Genomic DNA, 21,556 nt, shown 5'->3' on the forward strand with positions numbered 1-21,556 from the left:
ACACTTTTTATTCAGGAGCTTATACAGCAAATTATTATGCACTGATTAATATGAAATTTTAAAGCATTTCTTGAGTAAAGTTTGCTTATTTCCTTGATTTCTTACTTTAAAAAGTTCCTACATTTACATCTTGCTGCATTAGGTAAGTTTTCACAGTTTCCAAACTGTGCAAATTATCAGTTTTTACTGGAGATTCATTATTATCGACTTCTGTGTCAGAGTCGCTATTCATTCTTTCCTATACATCTACTTCGTTAACTTTATAAAATTCGTTAAATCGTGAAATTCGATAAATAGCTGTTCTTTAAACTTGTTCGACTTGTGTTTTGAGGTGTTAGAATCACACACCACAAAACTAAAAAATTATGAACCTACCTTCTTTTATTTATATATCTACCAGTATGCATAAAAACCCATGGAGTAACTTTGTCAATTAGAAATATAAAGGTCTAATCACAATTTTTTTTTAGTTAATGTAGTACTACAAAATTATACCAAATGAAATGTTGAAAATATTTTTTATGAAAATATTATTCTTTCATAATTTTAATTTTGCCAAATAAAATTATGTATTTATTATAGGATAAGTTTTAATTAGTTTTTATGTACCCAAGTCTTTATCTTAATCCTGATCCTGTCTTTTTCTTTTACATTTAGTGTTTTATCAGATGCCACTTTACAGTTTTTTGAGCTTCACCCTGAAGTTGTTTTTCACTGTACGAAGAATATAGCGTCTTATATCAGTCATTTTAAGAACTACTATGTTGCCGAACAAAATTTCATTCATGTGGTTTGTACAAAAATTTTGTATGACTTTTAGAGTTTATTAGATTATAATTTTTTAAGCAAGAGAAAAGTTTCCAAAGTTTTATTTACTCATGCTACCAAAATTTTCCTAACCATATGAATTCTAAATTGACATAGTAAAGTAGAATTTTGAATGATTAAAAAAACGTCTTTTAATTTTATTTTAATAATTATTTTTTAACATGTTATTAAATTGTCACTTTTATTTCAAAAAATGGTATTTATACCATTATATTTATATTATTTATTTTTCCCTAGACTTTTCATAAATTGTAATTATTTCACCCAATTTTTAATTGGTATAATTTTAATATATATAATTTATNAATAAAAATGTTTTTTTAAGGTAAGTTTACAATCTTATGTTCTGTATTTATATCCATTGTTTTTAATGCTTAACCGTAATAAACACTTTGCAAATTAATTTTTTCGATAATATATAAATATATTTATAGTTAATGAATATATAACATTAAATTTCAAAAAATCTAATTGCGTCCCAGAATTATGTGGGCCCTCGATATAACAATATATCCCTCTACAACAATATTCTTATTTGGTCCGCAAAATATTGTTGTAGCGAGGTTTTACTGTATATATAATAATTATGCCAACAATATATTTTTTAATTGGTATAAATGAAACCATATATTTTGTTGTTGTTAAAGTAATACATCTGGCTATCATTTATAATAACCTGCGATTATTAATAATAACCATGTTTTTTGGTAAATGTGATAAATTAGGCACATTAATCATATTATTTGTAATAATTGCTAATAAAGTTTGGTCACTTGCATAATTTATAGAATCTTCAACTCTAACTAATATGTTTATGTGTTGTTATGTGTATATGTTTATGTGTTGTGATAATAAATTTGTAATTGCAGAGACTAGTAGAATTTAAGAAATAAAGGATGTGGAATAAAGGACAAATTTTTACATATGTTTTGATTTAAAAAAAATAGATTTAAACCACTATTTTTATGTATATATATTTATATTATCATATCTATTGATGAATGATAATTTTTGAAATATTGAGTTCATAAATTTTAATATCATTCCAAAAATACAAATTTAATAAATTGCCTATCTGACATTGTGTAGCGTGGAAAGTCATCATTATGCATTAGTATTGGAAAGCTCTAATAAAATGCATTGAAAATTATTACAATGACCAATTTTTATTGGTAATTATAATATTAATTGGAGATTATTAATATTGCTCAATTAATTACATTGACTGAGAATAAATACTATTTATTTATTCTTTTCTGGATTTTTACCATTGTTTAGATTTGGGCTGTTGGAGAATACGTATCTGTCGAATATAGTGATATCTGTCGACCTGAAGTTATAGCTCTGTTCTTTGAAAATCTGGAGAGTACTACTTATGAGGCTTTATCAGCATTGCAAAGGAGTTCTGATGAAAAGTTTTTGAAACTTTTAAGTGTCTCACTCACAACACTTTCCAAAGTAAATGCAATTATTTTTTACTCTTACTTATTCGATTGTTTTATTATTGAAAATTAGCAAAACATAAAGGTTTATCTAGAGTTTTAGCTAGACACATCTGTAATGTTTTATGACATTCAATAATTTGTTACTCAATTTTATTTTGTATTGCAGTAGAACCTAGATTATTAGACACCCATGCGGCCTATGCTATGTCCGATAATCGGGAGAGTTTTTTTTAAATCGATTTCGTGAAGAACAAAAATTGTTGATCATTTTTTGCTTTCTAATGAACTGAGATGTCTTAGACAGAGGCGAAACTCTATCACTTGCCTATTATCCATCTCTCAAATGCTGAAATATCGCAGTTGTTATAGGCAATCAGTTGCTTACACTTTTTTCCCCATGAAATTTAAACCTATTACAATTAGTTACTACCAATGACTAATTGATCTAGATCTTTGATACATTTATAGTGGACAGGTAACTAAAGCGATACTAGCTTAAATATCTCTATCGCTGTTTTCTAGCAGTTACAATTTGGAATAGTCGCAGCATTCATTAGATAGTGATGAAAAGTGTCTTGGTACGTGTATCGAATGAGGTATCGGAAAGATCAGGCATTGGATAAGCGAAGGATTAGGTGTCGGATAATCGGAGGTTCTACTATATTCTTATCTCTAAGACTAATGTTATGAATTTCCAAAATCCTATTCATGTTGAGTTCTTTACTATGAATATATTTATGACATGCACAGTCAGCCCCACTTCAATGATTGACATTTATTCCAGCCAATTGTATTCAAGTAAGCGGATTCTTCAATTAAAAGCGGAAAGCATTTGTCAATCTTAAATGGTATATTTTTAAAAAATTTTGCTCTGAAATAGTATGTAATACATAATATAATTTTTTAAAAAATAAGCTCATTTTAATGATAAATAGATAATTATAATTAAGAGTTGATGGGGTTAGTATCCAGGGGCACCATCAAACTATATTTTTAGGGGTTAGGGTGGGGAGGGAATTCTCATTTGGCCTAATTAAATTTTTAATTTCACCAATTCATAAATTAAGCACACAATGAAAAAAGAAGTGGCTTTAAAAAAGTACATCATAGCTGCTAAATTTTCTTATTTCAAAATATATTCTCTAAAAGATAATTGAATTAAATTTCAAATAAATGGACAATATCATATAAATTAATTAATGTACATTATTTCAGCTTGCTGCAAGAAATCAAGATCAAGTTCCTAGAGCTGTATTATGCTTAAGCAAAGCTCAGCAGCAAGTATTGAGTTTTGGAAATGATTATAAAGAGCCATGGAAGATAGTAACGGAACGTTTATCAGAGTTACTATCAATATTAAATTCTCCTAGGTTTGTAACAGTTGCATACTAATAAATAATTTAATTGCAATGTCTGAAATGCATGTGCTTAAAAAACAGAGTGTTAATTATTATACATTAATTTCAATTTATTAATTTTTCTAATATTTTGATTTAATAGTAATAATTATGATTGTATGCATCAAGTATCAAAATTTGAATAAATTTTCTTTTAGTGTTGCCTCAATAGTGCTAAGTCCTTCCAGAACTTTAGAGAGCGGAAAGTATGTATTATTCATTTTTAAATATTGGCATTAAGTTTTTTTTATTAATGTTTTATTTAATTACCACATAGTTTTGTCTATAATATTTTGTGTAATCATTTTTTTTTGTCATCGTCTTCTGTTCATAATATTTTTTTTCGTTGTTATTTTCATGTACTTATGTTATATTTTTTCTTATATTGTATACCATATAAAAAACTATCGCTTCTATAATAGTATTTAACGTTTGTATACATGACTCAAAAAGGACTCTACACTTAACCCTTTATCCACCGAATTATTAAAAAAACATTAAAAATGATTAAAAAATTTTTGTTCTATTAAGTCATGGCTATCTTATACTTTGACATATGTATTTTTAAATATTCAATATCGTTTTCTAATTTTTTTATAAATTTTTTTACTTGGGACTTTAAACTCCCATCAGTATTTGGTAAATATACTGATAATACTTTTAGAGCAGAAATTGTACTACAAAAACATAAAGAGTAATAAAATATTTTCACATATATTTTTCATTTCTAAATTTCAATTATAAATATTGAAGTGTAAACCACATTTATAATGAAATTAATTAAAATTTTTGATTATTATTCACAATCCAATATTTTTGTATTTACAATTGTGTATTTTGTATTTAGATGTGTCAGCATCTGATGCATGAAATTTCATCCCACACGATTTTAATTTCACAATTGTTAAGGCCTCATCTCTTATATATATCTATAAAAAAAGTAAAATAACATAATAAAAATAAAATAATATAATAAAAAAATAAAATAAAAAACTACTAAACCACATAAAATAAGTTAATATTATTTTCAATACAATTTATAAAATATTGATTATATGAATATAGAACCTGTCAGAACTTTAACATCTTGAAAAAATATCAACATTTTATAAAATATTAATTAAAGTTTTGCATTTAGTACTTTGTTTTACAAGTAGTTAAGAGATTTTAATAAATCAAAGAACAAATAAGAAAAAAATGTACTTGCAAAATTTATTGAGATAGAAAGCTGAGAATCATAAAACAAATATGAAAAATTGTAGTTGTAAAATTTATTGAGATAGAAAGCTAAGAATCATAAAACAAATGTGAAAAATTGTACTTGCAAAATTTATTGAGTTAGAATGCTGAGAATCAAAGAACAAATATGAAAAAATGTACTCATTAAATTTATTGAGTTAGAAAGCTGAGAATCAAAGAACAAAGAGTGGTCATAAAATGATATCTTTGAACAAAATATCAATGAACAAAATATCAATAGCTTCATAGTCGACGTTTAACTTTAATTAATCATGTTATGCTAATTGGTAATAATAATTAGAAAGTTATATTAACTGGGACAGACAAATCCCGATTGGATATTTTGTTCCGTTTCAACGCTATATGGAAATATTAGTGCACAAAGGAGACAACTTTACCTTTTATTCCCTTATATCATTACAAATGAGGATTACATTATGTTCATCAACAATTTTCATATGTATGGTATACTAAATATTTACTATGTGAAAGTATTTTCTAAATGCTATTAATTACCAATTTCTTTAAGATACATTTATGTAGAATTCTTATATTGAAAATTTAAAATAAAATTCTTCCTCAAATGACATCACAGGTTAACAAATATTCTTTAAAATTGTTGTGGAAAATTTTGAAAAAAAATCTAATTCTGTTTTTATTTTAGATATAAAATTCTCTCCAAGAGAACGAAAAGTTAGGTTATTTTTAGCATATATTCATCTATATATATAGTATATAAATTAAAATCACTTACGAGAACAAATTTATCATAATAATGTGACATAGATAATTTTATGAATAATTAAAGCAGTTATTATTTTTACCTATTTATTTTGAGATACAGAATGTTTTTGAACTCTTGCCTAATTTTTATATATTGTACAAAACCTTCCCTGATACTATAATTAAGAAGTGAGAGTTGAATTATATTGCTTCTAATTTTAATATTCATATTATGTAGATTTTTCAAAAACAGAATGCTATTTAATTTCTAAGAGTTTAGATTTAGTTAAAATAAAATTTAATTAATATCACTCTCTGCTCAGATATTAATAAAACATATATTTACTAGGGGACTGAGCCCCCCATTCACCACCACTCACCATTCCCTATGAACACTTTGCAATAATTATTGTTTCTAAGCGTAAAACAGTCTTTTCTTCTAAAGTTGAAAATTTTTACTTGAAATATATCTGTTATAATTTTTTTTTTAATTAAATGTTTATTTTGAATCAAATTTGTTTAGTAAATATAATGAAAGATTTTGAGGAATTCGATTTCCTTTATGATTCTATTAAAATATTTTAGTAAACATAAATAATTTTGCTTAATAATAATTTTTTAAAACAAGATTGAAAATTAAAGGCATATTGTTATAAAAAAATTTTTGAGTTCACAACCGTAATTTAATATTTTCACTTCTTAAGCAGGTTGTTATATTATATACAATTTGTGCAAGCTTCACATTATGCATGAAGCCAATTGATAAGTTCTAAATCATTTAACGAATCTCTTTAACTGTAGTCTATAATAGCAGATTAATGTAATTTATTCCAAAAAATAATAATTATAAAATGGTTAATTAGTTTTGACACCAATTCAAATAAGTTTATCTTAAAATGTAGCGTACCAAGGAAATGTCTTAGAATTACTATAAAATAAACCAGCAACTCATTTGGTTTCAAACTCTTAATTTAGAAAACAATCAAAATGGAAAGTGTAATAATAGAGTAAAATAAGAAAAATAAAAATTTCAGGTAAATACCTTTACACTTGGGATAATTTGATAAAAAAAATATTTACAGGAAAACAATACCTTTTAAGAGTTTTATTAGATTTATACTGATTGCAACCAAAAAAAAATATGGATATTGATGTGGGAAACAGGATTCTATCATGTGATTTTGCAGACAATAAAAATATATTAAGATAATATAAATAATGTAATAATATAATTAATGTAATAATATAAATATAAATAATATAAGGGAATGAACTATTTCAATAAAACATAATTTAATTTTTTTTACTAAACCGTAAGTTTTTTTCACATAGAAATATAATTTATGTTTTTTTTTAAATAAAAAAATGCTACATTATAAAATTTTCCTATTACATTTAAAAAAAAATATGGAAATTGATGTGGGAAACTGGATTCTATTATGTGATTTTCCTGACAGTAAAAATATACTAAGATAATATAAATAATGTAATAATATAAATAATACAAGGGAATGAACTATTTCACTAAAACATAATTTAATTTTTTTTGCTATAATTGATGTTTTTTTTTAAATAAAATAAATGATATATTATAAGGTTTTCATATTACATTTAGTATGAAAATTACAACAAAATTAATTCATTACTTAATTAAACATTTGTATTTAAATTTTTTATTTAACTTCTTGAGTGAGTGACCTTGAATGAAGGTTACATGCATACAATTTAAACTTGCAATCTACATATTTCAATTAATGAATATGTGAAAAGTTAAATGTATCCTCATTATTGATCAATTTCGTTAATATTGTTTAACTATTTTGTTTAGATTACACCGAGATCCCACATCATTACCTTATGTACTTAGAACTGTTACATCAATTGTATCTAAAGATAGTTCATGATATATAGCCATCGTTATAAACAGACTGCCATCCATTTGTGCTATATTTGTTAATTATGGATATAGATTTTATGTAACTAATGTTTAATTTTTTTTTATTCATACTTGTAAAGACAATAAATTTATTTATTTTGCATTTTTTTCTGTTATTTGTGTTTTGGTTTTTAATAATTTAGACATAAATATATTAGTAAAATATAGTTTTCCTTTCTCCTATATCTTATCACGAAAGAAGTCAAATGAATTTCTTAAAAGACATTAAAAAATTCCAGTTGTTTGTTATAGAATTAATGAATTTTTCAAAAGTATTAACATTTTTATGAAATATTATTAAAGAGGTTTTCAGTTATATTTTGTTAAAATTTATTTTAATATTAATTTGGTATTGAAATTTTTAGTTGTTATAGAGTATCAAAACAATTTATGTTATAAAAAATATTATTTGTTTTTAACGTTAATTAATTTAGAAATCACTTAATACATTTATATTGTGACTGAAAGCTTCAAAAGATCATTATGTTAATTGCTGGAACAATTAACAAATGAATTTATTAAAACACATTAAAAAATTCCAGTTGAGGTTTATTATAGAATTAATGAATTTTTTAAAAGTATTAACATTTTTATGAAATATTATTGAAGAGGTCTTCAGTCTTATTTTGTTACAATTTATTTTAATATTAATTTGGTATTAAAATTTTCAGTTGTAATAGAGTATAAAAACAATTTGTATTATTATAAATATTATTTATTTTTGACCTTAATTAATTTAGAAATGGCTTAATACATTTATATTTCGTATGAAAGTTTCAAAAGATCGTTATGTTAATTACTAGTAAAGTGTAATTCAGAGTGTGTCTGCTTAGAAACAAAACTAATTTTAACACAATTGAGGTACCAAGTCTCACCCCATAACCCACTCTCCCCTATAAAGAAAATTAAATAATGACTCAGAATTTAAGTATATTGAATAATAATAAATTTGTTATAAAAAAATAATTTTTCTTGACATTCTATTTCTTATTTTGAATTTATTAAATCAAAGCAATTTTATTTTTTAACAAAGTTAAAAAATTTCTAAGAACTGTTTATTTTTATGTATTTGTTAAAAGTCAGATTTTTTTTTTTGNGGTTTCTAGCCTATGTAATTGTCCAAGTAATTTTATATGATAAACTTTAATGACTTAAACAATGTTGGACTCTTTAATAGCTAAATAGTTAAAAAAATGTCCTTTTGAAAATAGGTGAAAAATAATGTTTACTTCAAATATGCATAGAATTGTAAACTTTAATTACATATTCCATAGCTTTGTGTACTATTTATTTTTAGCACAATTAAGTCTCTCTATAGAGAAATCGTTAGGGCTAATGCAGCTGTTTTGGGTGTTCAATTTGGCATTACATTTTGCTGTGAAAAAACTAAAGGGCTTAGAAACTTGAAAAGGGTTCTTAGGTTAAATTTTTTTTTCAAGTTCAAATTATTATTTTTCCAATGCAGGTAATTATCCATTTTGTTATGATTAATATGTTAACAAAATGTTCTCACATAAAGCTAAAATAATTGTACATTTTGAAACCAAAATGTTCTGTTAAACAAATAATTCCAAGAAACTGAAGCGGTAAGACATTACTTGATTTTTGAAGCGAATAAAGTTTTTAATCAAGCAATATGGTCTGTGTTTTTGTGGAAAACATTGACATTTAAGCAGAAATAAACAATGATAAATATCAATGCTGCAGGGGGCAGAGCCTTATAGTATTTTAAAAATGTCTTAGCATAAAATTTAGCCCTGAGAGATTGAGCACAATTTAGAATTTGTGTAAAATTAATTTAAATAATTTCTTCAAACGATTGTTGAATTAAACATTATATTCGTCTTTTAGAAATACACATTTACTTTGTTTAATATTAGTATCAAGCTGACAATTGACTAATTTTTATTTATGTTATCGTTCAATTGTTTGCTCAAACTTCTCTTAAGAGTTGTTTCAAAAGTATTTATCCATTTATGCCCAAGTCTCAATATTCAAATATTTATTTTAGATAACGTAAAATACAAATAATAATAATAATAAATAAAAAATTAAAATCACTTTTGCATGAAATTTTTTTGTTTTATTAGAAAATTTTTTTTTAAACAAGTACAAATATAAATTTGTCTAAGAATCAACGAAAATAACTATTTTTAAAGTTGCATTTACTAAAATATTTGTTACATACAAGTCAATTAAATTATAAACAATTAAATAAAATAAATTAAAATTGAATTTTGATGACTAATAGACGTTATTTTGGACTGAAGAACCAATTAAAAAATTAATTCATCTCCATGAATATTAGTAAGTTTGTATAAAACACTTTTTAGACCGATTATTTTGTATGGCAGCTAGATTTGGGAGCTTAATGAAGTTGAAGAAAATAAATTACTTGCTTTTGATATAACAAAAAATTTTAAAAATCCTTCGGTCAATTTTTGGAGCAGTGAAAGAAAATAATACACGGAAAAGTTTATCTAACCATGAAGTGTATAATAAGTATAGAAAACCGAAAATTTAGAGAGTTATACAGAATCAGATGACGTGTTTTTCGCCATAAAGATTCTGATCCAGCTAAAAAACTTAACGTTTTCAAAGATTGAAGGTACAAGGAAGAGAGGGTGACCCTCAACAAAGTGATTGAACTGTGTGGAGAAGGGCCTGGGAGTTTTGAGCATGAATCGATGGAGAAATTTAGCTTCAAGTCGAATAGCCTGGAAGATTCAGACTGAGAAAGCCTGGACCTGCACTAGGCTGTAGTGCTGCTAAAGAAGAAGAAATAAATTTTTATTAAAAATGACGCTAAAAACGATAAATAATTTTGTTAGGTAGACGATAGACGTACGTTTATTTCCTTACCAGATTTCGAAAGGGATATTCTTCTCTTTTCATTTTAAGTCCCACAAAAATATATTATTTCTTCTTCGTTTTAGACGTTTTGAAAAAAAACATAGAGTTTAAAACTTTTGTTTTTCTTCTCTTTTTCAGACATTTGTATTTTTTATGTAAAAAAAGGGGAACTACAAAAACAAAACAAAAAAAACTAATTAAAACATAAAGGGAGATAAACGTTGCAATCAACAATTGTTACTTGTAATGGTATCGGCCACCAGTGTTGAATTTTTAGCACTTTAAACAGAAAGTGATCGAAATTTCGACGAACCTTAAGTTCTAATTGGGTTAGTACTACGACTAGAAAACGATTAACACTTGTATTGAATTGTTATCCAGCACAAAGTTTAAGTTCAGTTTTGATCACTGTGTAAGTAATCGAATTTTAGGTGAACGATAAATTCCATTTTGCGATAACGTGATGATAAATTTTTTTTGCATCTGCTAGGGAAACTGAAACTTTTTTAATAAAATCCAGCACAACGCTTAGCGATTCAATTGGGTATACTATAGCCTACGTCACAGGTTGTGTTATTCCTACTAAATTTAACCCATGAACGGCATTTTCTGCGAGCCTAACTTCAAGCCACGAATAAACAAACGAAGTGTTTGATCGTTTAAATAGCTGCTCGCCAGATTTTATTGCATTATAAAGAAAAGTAATTGATATTCGATTTTTGATTAATAATTGATTTATGTGGATAGTGGCATAGAATTTAGCATTGCGTCATGGTAAATGTTATTCCTACTAAGTGGAAGGAGTTGTGTTTTTTTTATATTATACCCAATTGGGTATAATATGAAAAAAGCACAACTATTTCCACTCACTAGGAATAACATTTACCTTTAGGTTTAAGTAATAAACTGAGTTTTAAATATGTTTACTAAATTCATAAACTTCGGTAAAACAACAATATAAATTATTTCCAAAGGAACTAGACTAATACAATTCCAACCTGGCGAGTAGCGACTTATAAACAAGACACTTCGTTTGATGCTTTTACTTGTTGCTAGAAATCAGGTTCGCAGAAAATGCTGTTTACTAGTTAAATTTAGTAGGTATAACACGACATGTGATGTAGGCTATAGTATACCCAATTAGTTGAAACATCTTGGCAAGTCAGACAGTGGACAAAATTTGATTTGACCATAAATTCTACTCGTTGCGGTCCGGAAACGATTCAGGCTTTTATTGTCTAAGCAAAGAGCTCCAGATGAGATTTGAGACTTTTAGGTAGTCGATAAACTATAATTGGTGATAAATTTTGCTTGTAGTAGTCAGGAAAAGATTAAAACTTGTCATTTCATCAGGCAAAGTGCTTCGGTCAAGATTAGAGAGCTCTAGCTAGTTAGAAAGTGGACAAAATTGCAAGATTTCACCCTTATAGACAAGAAAGAGAGTTGAAAATGTTGTTAAATAAAAATTAAACTTATCCATGTTGTCAAACGATTTATCTAATTTAAGAAACATAAACAAAATATATTTTCTTTGGGAGTATTTATTGAAAATAAAATGCCACGTGATAATCGTCTGACATTTCAGAGATAACATAATGCTTATCAGAAATTTTGAATGCTGGGTTTAGAATTTTAACGTGACAAATGAATGTTTACTACGTGGAAGTATCATTACCTTTTAAGTATTTAGATGATTATTAAGGAAAAAAATATTAAATATCTTTCAAAAATAGGTCACAATTTTCTTCTTTCTATTTATAAATAATGAAAGAAGAGAAAAATATAGGAACCAGGATCACTTGTTTAGAATTAAGGAAAACTGTCACGTGATTATCGTCTGATAGTTCTGTGATAGCATAAGCTTAAATTTATCTTACATAAGGAATTAATATAAAGTTTATGTTCACAATGTTTGTGTGGGAGGATGTTTGTCACGATGTAATCTCTTATGTTTTTCGTTTTTAAACTATTAATAGCCATTAGAGCTACAACTTTTCCTTAAATTTATCTTATATGATGAGTTACCGTAATGATTTTGTTTGCTACTTTTCTAACACGAGTACTTCGTCGATAGTTCACTTCGCTAATACATCAATACATACCGCAAATTCATTCCATCTACGAAATGTTTCCAATATGTTAATAATTTTGCTAATAGTCATTTCCATTTTGAAGATATTCTATATTTTAATTCTATAGTTAACAATGCATATTAGAGTTAAATAATTCTGAGAATTCAGATTGGCTATAGGTTTTTTCCTCCCGTAATAATTAATTTAAATCCTCAGAGAAATATATAGAGTTCTCACACATTCAAGCATATAAAAAAGCAATACGGGTTTTTTCTTCTTCTTCTTTTTTTTACTACGCTGCAAAATGGCAACCATCGCCTAGAACTGTTTTAGCGCCCCACTTCGACGAAAAGCTTAACTACTAGTTACATTGATTAGTTTATCGTTTTCTTTTATTATTTTTCAGTTAATTTATGTTGTTATGCCGATGTTTTATTCAGTTAATTATGCCGATGTTTTATTCTGTTCATTATGCCGATGTTTTATTCAGTTAAGTTTGCTGTAATCATTTCGTTATTTGTTTAATTTTAGTTCTATGAAATGCTTAGATGCTAAATAAAGATGTCATGTATTAATGAAAACAAAAGTACATTTTGTAAAGTAATTATTATAAATAATTTAATTTCTCCACCATTTCAATGCATCAAAATTTTACTTCTATGTTGAATAAAATACATATTTATAAGGTTAACATATCTCGTTACTCTTTTTTAACTAAAGAATAAATTCCGAAAAGTGTTGTAATTTTATAGATTTTTTCTTTTCTCTGTTTGCAGTAGAATTTTTTAAGAGGACACCATACCACGGCAGAAAACTTTCGTCACAAATTCTTTCTTCTTCATTACTAATTTAAAATTCAAAGTATAGAAAAAATGAGTTCAGACAAACCTAGAGTAAGCCATAAAGTTTTAAATACTGAAAAGAAAATTTAAAAATGTACGAATGAAAAAAAAAATTATGAGATGATAACTTAGGAGTACGCAAAAAAGAAGTTCTCTTCTAATTATTTGTTTACATTTTAATATTTTGAAGTATTTTTTTCAGCAATTGAAAATTCATGTTAAATTCTAGGTTTGCCTGAACTTTTCCTTTCCTTTAAATTAGTAATGTAGAAGAAAGAGAATTTGCGACTAAAATTTTCTTCCGCAGTATGGCATCCTCTTAAATGACAAAGAAATAAACAAGAGTAAATAGAAGTTATGACGGAAACACTTTTTACGTATAATGAGACTAAATCCAAAATAAAAGATATGCAATAGATCAGAAAATTCTATGTTTCCACTTAAATGCTCAGTATGAAAATATTTCAAAACGCAATCATAAATTCACGCAATCCTATCTTTATTCAGTAATAAAGCTAGAAAAATCACAATTTTCGAACAAATCACACTGAGAGAAGTATATTATTCCTTTATGCTGTAATCATCGTTTATGATATGATCGTACTGAAATGAACAAAAATATAACTTTAAAATAAACCGTAGATTGCCACCTATCGAAATTGCTAATTGAAATATCCAAAAACAACTGGCTGAAAAGTAATGAACTCTTGGCATGAACCTCACTCATTGGTTCATTGCTGTGTAACATACTACTTATATTCTATAAGCTATTTAAATTTTCGTTTTTCAATTAAATAGAGGCATTTTAGTTGCCAACGGGAAGAATCAACTTCATCCCTCTCATCTAGTTCATGTTAGAGTTTTATTTATCTATAGTCTGTAGAGCAGTGTTTCCCAACCTTTTTTGTGTCATGCCCCACTCAAGCCTTTCTAAAATTCTTATGCCCCCCCATGTGACAAACACATAATTTTTAATATTAAAAAATTGATTTGTTCACAAAAGAAACTTAAATGATAGATTTCAATGAGAAATCTCTAGGAAACTGTTGACGAAACACAGTAAGTAAAATTTCGACTTATAATGAAACTTATAATGAAAAACTAAAATTCAAATTCAAAATAATTTTCATAAAGATTTTTCTATAATAATTTAATATTTTAATTTAGAGAGACCCTTGCGCTTGATGCTTGTGACACGGAGATTTTATGTTAGTTTCCAATTTGGTTAGCTTCAGCCTCAAGTCTCCCCACTGTGTTATATCCAGGCGATTTCCTTTTTTTTTTCTTTTCTTTTTACCAGTAAATCATTTACAGCACTAAATCCACATTCAGCTAAATATGAAGAAGAAAACGGTAACAATAGTTTTCTTGCATATTTGGTTAAATTTGGGTATTTGATTTCTATTTCCTCACAAAGCCATGCCATCACTCCTTTTATATAAAATAAAATTTTAACTGACTTATCATTTTACANGTATTTGATTTCTGTTTCCTCACAAAGCCATGCCATAACTCCTTTTATATAAAATAAAATTTTAACTGACTTATCATTTTACATTTCTGAGAGTTCTTCTTCATACTGAATATTTCATATACCAGACAAATGCACTAACATTGGCTGCATCATCCGTGCTGAAAAATCAATTTGTTTTAAATCAGAAGATAGAATTTTCAGATGATCGACAATAACAAGTAAAGCGGTATCATTTACTTTTAATTTTTGGGGACAATTAAACTGATCTAAGTTTTTGTTTTCAGACTTAACTCAAAGGGTAATGAAACCAAATATATTCGTTTTTGTATCAACAAGAGTTTTATTTGTTCCTTGAAGTTGCTTATTTAATATATTTAGTTTTTCAGAGATATCGGCTAAATAACTCACAAATGCTTTACCATCGACTGTTAACAGATACTTCATATCAGGTTTGTCACTTCAAAAATCACCAAGAGTATCAAACAGTTCCATGAATCTTTTCAAGCAGTTCCCTTTAGAGAGCCATCTTACTTCAGAGTGAAGTAAAAGTCTCACATGGTCTGCATTTTGTTCTTCACAAAACAACTTGAAGAGGCGCTCAGATTTGGCATTAGCTTTAATAGCATCGATACACTTTATTACTGAATGCAAGTACTTCATTTAGAACAGGCGAGATGTTTTTGACTACCAAGTTTTCCCTATGCACAACTTTTCCCCATACAATAACACAATGCACAAGAATCATTTCTGGATTCTCATCTTTCATCAATTTTAAGTAGCAATTTTTCTTGCCCATCATATTAGGAGCACCATCTGCAGCACAAGATGTTATATTTTTCATTGGTATATTATTGACATCTAAGTAGTTTTTTTTAGCTTATTATATAATATCTTTGGAGGTAGTGGTGCTTTCTAATCTTTTACCGAACAGCATTTCTTCAGCAAAATGCCCTTTATCAATATATTTTACGCAAGTTATCAATACTGCCACACTGTCTATCGAAGTTGATTCATCCATTTGCACTGAGAATTTTCTTGTTTTTAGCTTGTCAACAAGTTGTTTTTCAATATCTTCACTCATTTCGTCTATTCTTCTGCTAACAGTATTGTTATTGAGTGGCATAGCTTTTACATCTTTTTCAAGAACCGTTTTAAGAAATGCTGATATTGACGGTTTTATTTAATTCTCTCCTATAGTATGATTTCTTCCAAATTTAGCGATGAATAAAGAAATTTCATAACTAGCCTCACGAATACAGTTATGAGTTGAAGTGTGAGCAGTAAATAAAGACTTTACTGTTGCATTACAGGCATAAATCACATACTATGGTATTGATTTCTATCACTGAATGTTGCGAAACACTACAGAAGTTGCGACGGGCCATTCAGATGCGAACAACTGCATTGTTTAGCGAAATTTTAAAGTGTCAAGGAGTCTACGCGGAGCCTGCCATATGCCGCAGGGAGGTCAGTTAACTTAACGACGCCAAAAACCCAGTTGATATTTTGGTCTCATCAAACGAATTTATAATATTTATTGGCCGCAATTATTTAAGAATTTGCTTTTTTTCTTTCAATTTTGGAACTGAAATCTAGCATTGTATTTAAATGGCCCGAAGCAAATGGGTAAAACTCTTGTCGAGTCCATTTTCGAATTGCCCCCCTTAACAATCAAATTGCCCCCCAGTGGGGCGTGGGCCCCACGTTGGGAAACACTGCTGTAGAGGGTGAATTTTGCTTTTGTAAGCGTCACTTAATACCACAGGTAAAATAATGCTCTAACAATGTTATGACATAAAAAAAAATTTTTTTTTCATTATTATTTTGGCAGAAATTCCATATAAAATAATTTTTTAGAATTATTTCACGTATTTATTTATTTTTAAGATTGTTTACTTTTAACTTTATGTGCACATTATTATAGACTTGTGTCGCTATACTGCGAGGGCGAGTATGAATTATTCTCAAAGTAACAAAAAATTAAAAAAATGTAGGAAGGAAAAAAAATCAGGAAAAGAAAAGCGAACCAATGAACCGTAGTCTCAGCGAATTTGCGAGTTGTGGATGAGCACATAATGAATTTTAATTAATTACTTCTAAACTGTACTTAGTCTGTAAAGTATTCGAATAACTTACAATTTGCGTTTTAACATTCTGCTCATGCGCTTAGACCGATATATTATATTCCTTACTGACTATCTTACTTGCCACTACATAATTTAATAGCAGATTTTCAACTATTTTTTAAAAAATGACAAACTAAAAATAATAAAAAAACTAGTAATAAATTAACTAATAAATAATAAAAATTAAATAATAAGTAATAATAAATAAATTAATAAACAAATAATAGTAAATAATTAATAACAAACAAAAATTAACCCAGGTTTGAGTCCCAACTCTAGCAGTTCGGTGTATTTTTCATATCTTCACTCAAATGTCCCCTATACTGTATTTTAGATTTGAGTGTCAATGACGTTGAGCTGACCATGGTATCCCCCCCCCCTCCTAATAGTAATACAAATATGGATTCTTTTTTCCGATGAAGGCCAAAATGTGTTTTGATAGTTAACTTACTTGGTCATTAGCCTTTTGACAAAAGCTTTTAACTAACTCTTTATTTAAACCATCTGCGTTATTGATAAAATAATAAAAAAACACTAAAATTTTTGTAACAACAAGAAGAAAAAACTGGTTCTAGAAAAAGCTTTTATTCTGCAGAAAGCCTTCGCATCTAATTCATACTTTAAAAACGAAATAAAATTAAAAGAAGAAAAAAGTCTGCCTTATTGCTACGATTCTTACAGTCAACATGGAACATTTACCTGTGCCTCGAAGCTACTAATCCGTCCATCAAGCAGCGTCGACCTTATCCACATAAAAACGGGGTCGAATCACGTGATCTGATGACGATATCAAATAAAGCGAAGGAAAGAACTTTAGATTGAATTTTTTTTCTTCTTCTTTCGTAAATGTCTGTTTAATTTTTAAAAGAATTTTAAATATGTGGATGAGTTAGCCGATCATCAGAGTGTGGATTTTCATTCTTCTGTTAACATAGATCACTTGCTCACGTTTAAAATGACTTTAGATTTATTTTAAATAATTTAGGAACTAGTTTTTCGTTTTTACCTTCTTTTGGATTTCCACCGTTTTGATTTCCTTCTTACGAAGGTCTGTTATATTTGAATCTCACTGGTGTCTCTTCGCATATTCCATGGATTCTTGTTTACCTATTGCGATGTTGGTTGACCAAAGGAGAGCCAGTTGGTAAATATAGAATTTTTTAGTTGTCCAATATAAGAACACAAATAATGATTTTACTTACGTGATATTTGAGCTTTATTTTATGGCAGATCATTTTTCCAATTATTTAAAAATGGGTGAGGAAAAATGAGAGATGAAGAAAAAATGTTTTTAATAGTTTATAAATATATATCACATCGTTGAAATAATAATGTTTGAATATTTTATTCTCTCCATAAAGTGTTAAAAACACTTTTCAGTTTGTTGCATTGAAAGATGTTGAATGCAAAGGAAAATAATTTTTTTATGACAATAATTACTGTTACTTCATATACTTAAACCCTAAGTCAATATTTAATCCTAATAAATTCTATCATAAATAAATTTTACGAACGAATTGAAACAGATAATAATATTTTAAAGCCAAACGATTTGCTATAAATACTGCGTAAGCATATAAATGCACTGTTAAACCATTCTAAGACTTTAAAATATTTTTTCCGTGAATTTTGCCATAGTGAAATAATTTTTGATATTACTTGTTTTATTTCAGAAAGAATTTTTTTTAAAAATTATTTAAGAGTACAGAATTTTTTTTAACACTATAGAATAAAAATGCGAATGTTCAGTCAAGAATTTACATCTTATTCCATACTGATAAAATTCTTTCAGAATAATCGGGACGATTTTAAAAGAACATTTTTAAATTATTTCTAGAATATAATTTTTCCTGTTTATTTATAATTGATTTCATAATACATTACAAACAGCATAAAGAAGTTCGATTTAATTTTATAAATCTTTGAACTGAAATAAATTGCAAAAATAATATATTTTATTTAATGATTTTAGAATTTAAGACGTTGTAGAAATTTTTTTTTTTCAGAGCTTAAAAACCTATTCAAAAACGAAGGGAGATTAGATTAGGGAGATTCAGGAAGATTAGAACAACGGGACTCGTATACATTATTTAGCTTAGCTGAATAAATATTCTAAAGTTAAGTTTTCCTTATACATTTTCTGTATATCTTCTTGAGAATTCCGTAAACGTTATAATGTTTCGCTTTAATCAGTAAAAAAAAATAACATTATTTATACAGTCAGATGATGAATACAAAGTGAGACATCATGTATTCAATGAACTCGTCGATTCTAGGTCAACAACTTTCAAGTTTGTTTACAAATTAGATACTTGAAGATTTAAATTATACTTTTGCCTTAGTTTAGTTGTTCAAAGCGAACATTTGATGTTTTTTAGTTTGTTTATCATTAATTTGAGTCAGAAAAAAAATCAAAAGTTTCCCATTGTATTCTTTTTCTTGACAAATTTAGAGGAGCTTAAAACAGTATCTAATTTATAATTTTAAATAGGCTGATATTTGAAAATTCGTTTGTTTACGCCTTTGCTGTTAGAACAAAATTAGATAAAATTATAAGTTTTTGTATGGAAAGTTTTTAATGTTTTTTTTTTAAAGCATAGTATTTTGATTGGATGCCTTCTTTGAATGGATGCCTGGGGCTATTGACCCCTCTAGCATGCTGTTGTTAGTTCATTAAAAGAGGGCTTTAATAATACGAAACATTTCATAATATCTAGATCCGCCACTGATTATTACGAAATGTGTTTATGACTAAGGTAAAAGATCGATATCGATATGAGTTTTTCTTGGAAATGAATGAGTTTACTATCTTCTTTTCTCAGAAACTGATATTATTATTATTATTTTTTTTCAAAAATGTTATTAAATTTTATGTATCCGGTAGCCGAAAAAAAACTTAATACTAGTAATGCAGATATGTTAGTACAAGTGCTTCAGAACTACGGTTCTTTCATAGTTAGTTTAGAAAATAAATAAATAAAAACTTAGAATGAATGGTATTTATCGCTACGTTGGAGAAGTAATAAAATAAACGGTTATATATATATTCACGAGTAAAATATACTTGCATTATAAATATTTATAAAAAAAATTTTTTTCTGTAAAATAAGAAAAGAGGATGAAAAAGTATTTTATACACTTCAGCGAAACAAGAATAGACTTTCAAATGATTGTTTAACTTTTAAAGCTACTACTACCAGAAAATTATGCCCTTACAATATTTTTGCGTAAATTACATTGTGCCTGTTCCGCTACACAGAACTTATGAAACCCGCTGCAAATATCTTGAACTTTTGTTAAGTTTAACGGTTAATGGTTATTAATCGCTTAATGGTTTAATAAGAATAATTTTATCATTATTTTAAATATTTTTATCAGAAAATTAAATTCCGGAAAGAAGTTAAAATCTTAAAGAATATAAACATACCATTCACGATTTTTGCAAATTTGTGAACATTCCTACTGAATATGATTTGATCATTATACTTTAAATGCACCAATCAAATTCTCAATTTCTAAATGTCAATTTTACATGAGTTTTTATTTTGATGAAAAAGTGACAAAAATGTAGTCGGTGTGTCATTGGAAAATGTACTGCATTAAAATGAAAAGTTTATTTTCAAAACATCTGAATTCTACGCAGAATGGTTTGTTTGAAAAAAGGAAGGAAGGAATATCTCCATTCCTAAGATGAAACCTGATTAAAATTTTCAGTTTGTTTTCGAACGGCATCGCCAGAACAGTTTGAAGCGGGCACCATAATCTCAAAACTCAGTTTCGGGCATAAATATAGCCCTGGTTTCGGGGAGACCCATTGACGAAATGAAACTACGAATTACTATTTAAAACAGGGGAAGATAAACATTCTCTACTACTAAGTATTTCTTAAAGTATATAAAGAAATTAAATTATATCCTATGTAGTTCTTGTTGCAATTTTTTTTATAGCATTGTAGAATAAGGACTGCCTAAATGAAAAATGGCAAAGTGCGATAACTTCAGTGAAATACAGTAACGATAGCAGCGCCGACCTACATTTTTAAAAATTAAATTAAAAGAAATGTGCAGCAAATTGCGTGTAACTGATTATCCCCTTCGCATGAGAGCATTTAAAGTGTATGTAAAGTTGTGAGGAGATCGATGCTTCCAGAACAGAAAAAAGCGCAATAAAACGATTTTTCTATAATTTTGAATTCTTTCACTCGAAAAGACGGATGTTAAGGCTCCGTAAAAATTTTATTATCAGAAATCTACAAAATTATAAGATACCAGCTTGTTATGGAGTTTACTGACAAACAATGAGTATAGTGGTCTGAAGTATGGTGTTAAATAATTATCCCAGAAAATCATAAAAGCCGCGAAATATAACATTGTGCTAGTTATATTTAGAATAATCCCCCTTTTTTTGGTTCGATTATATAATTTTTTTTTCTAATCTTGGAAAAATAATTAATTAATTAGCAGGTTAAAAAGTTCTTTTTTTCATCGTGTGTTTGTGAAAAGTTCTTTATTTTCTTTGCTTGAAACTTTTTTAATTTTCAAGATATTCAAATCGAATTTTTTTCGTTAGTTATCAATTACGATTCTCTACCAAATTATAGGAATTTTTTGTATGAATAGTA

General features: G+C 27.1%; 2 protein-coding genes across 3 annotated transcripts in view; one reads left to right on the forward strand and one right to left on the reverse strand.

Moving 5' to 3' along the window:
- The window catches only part of LOC107436299 (AP-5 complex subunit zeta-1), a 26,573-nt gene extending 18,902 nt beyond the window's left edge, over nt 1-7,671 (forward strand). For both annotated transcript variants that reach the window (XM_043038995.2, XM_043038996.2), the window contains 5 exons: nt 658-790; nt 2,107-2,286; nt 3,489-3,643; nt 3,829-3,876; nt 7,461-7,671. In XM_043038995.2, coding sequence (XP_042894929.1) covers nt 658-790; nt 2,107-2,286; nt 3,489-3,643; nt 3,829-3,876; nt 7,461-7,536 — 592 coding nt within the window. In that variant the 3' untranslated portion in view covers nt 7,537-7,671. The remainder of the gene's footprint in view (nt 1-657; nt 791-2,106; nt 2,287-3,488; nt 3,644-3,828; nt 3,877-7,460) is intronic.
- A 7,754-nt stretch (nt 7,672-15,425) lies between these two features.
- LOC122268756 (protein FAM200A-like) lies at nt 15,426-15,890 on the reverse strand. Its single transcript, XM_043039001.1, has 2 exons — nt 15,734-15,890; nt 15,426-15,622 (listed from the first exon to the last, which is right to left on the reverse strand). Exons 1-2 carry the CDS (start codon nt 15,888-15,890, stop codon nt 15,426-15,428), a joined length of 354 nt encoding a protein of 117 aa, XP_042894935.1.
- Between the last annotated feature and the right edge of the window lie 5,666 nt (nt 15,891-21,556).

The sequence above is a fragment of the Parasteatoda tepidariorum genome, chromosome 2 (assembly GCF_043381705.1).
Source record: "Parasteatoda tepidariorum isolate YZ-2023 chromosome 2, CAS_Ptep_4.0, whole genome shotgun sequence".
Classification (NCBI taxonomy): Eukaryota; Metazoa; Arthropoda; class Arachnida; order Araneae; family Theridiidae; genus Parasteatoda; species Parasteatoda tepidariorum.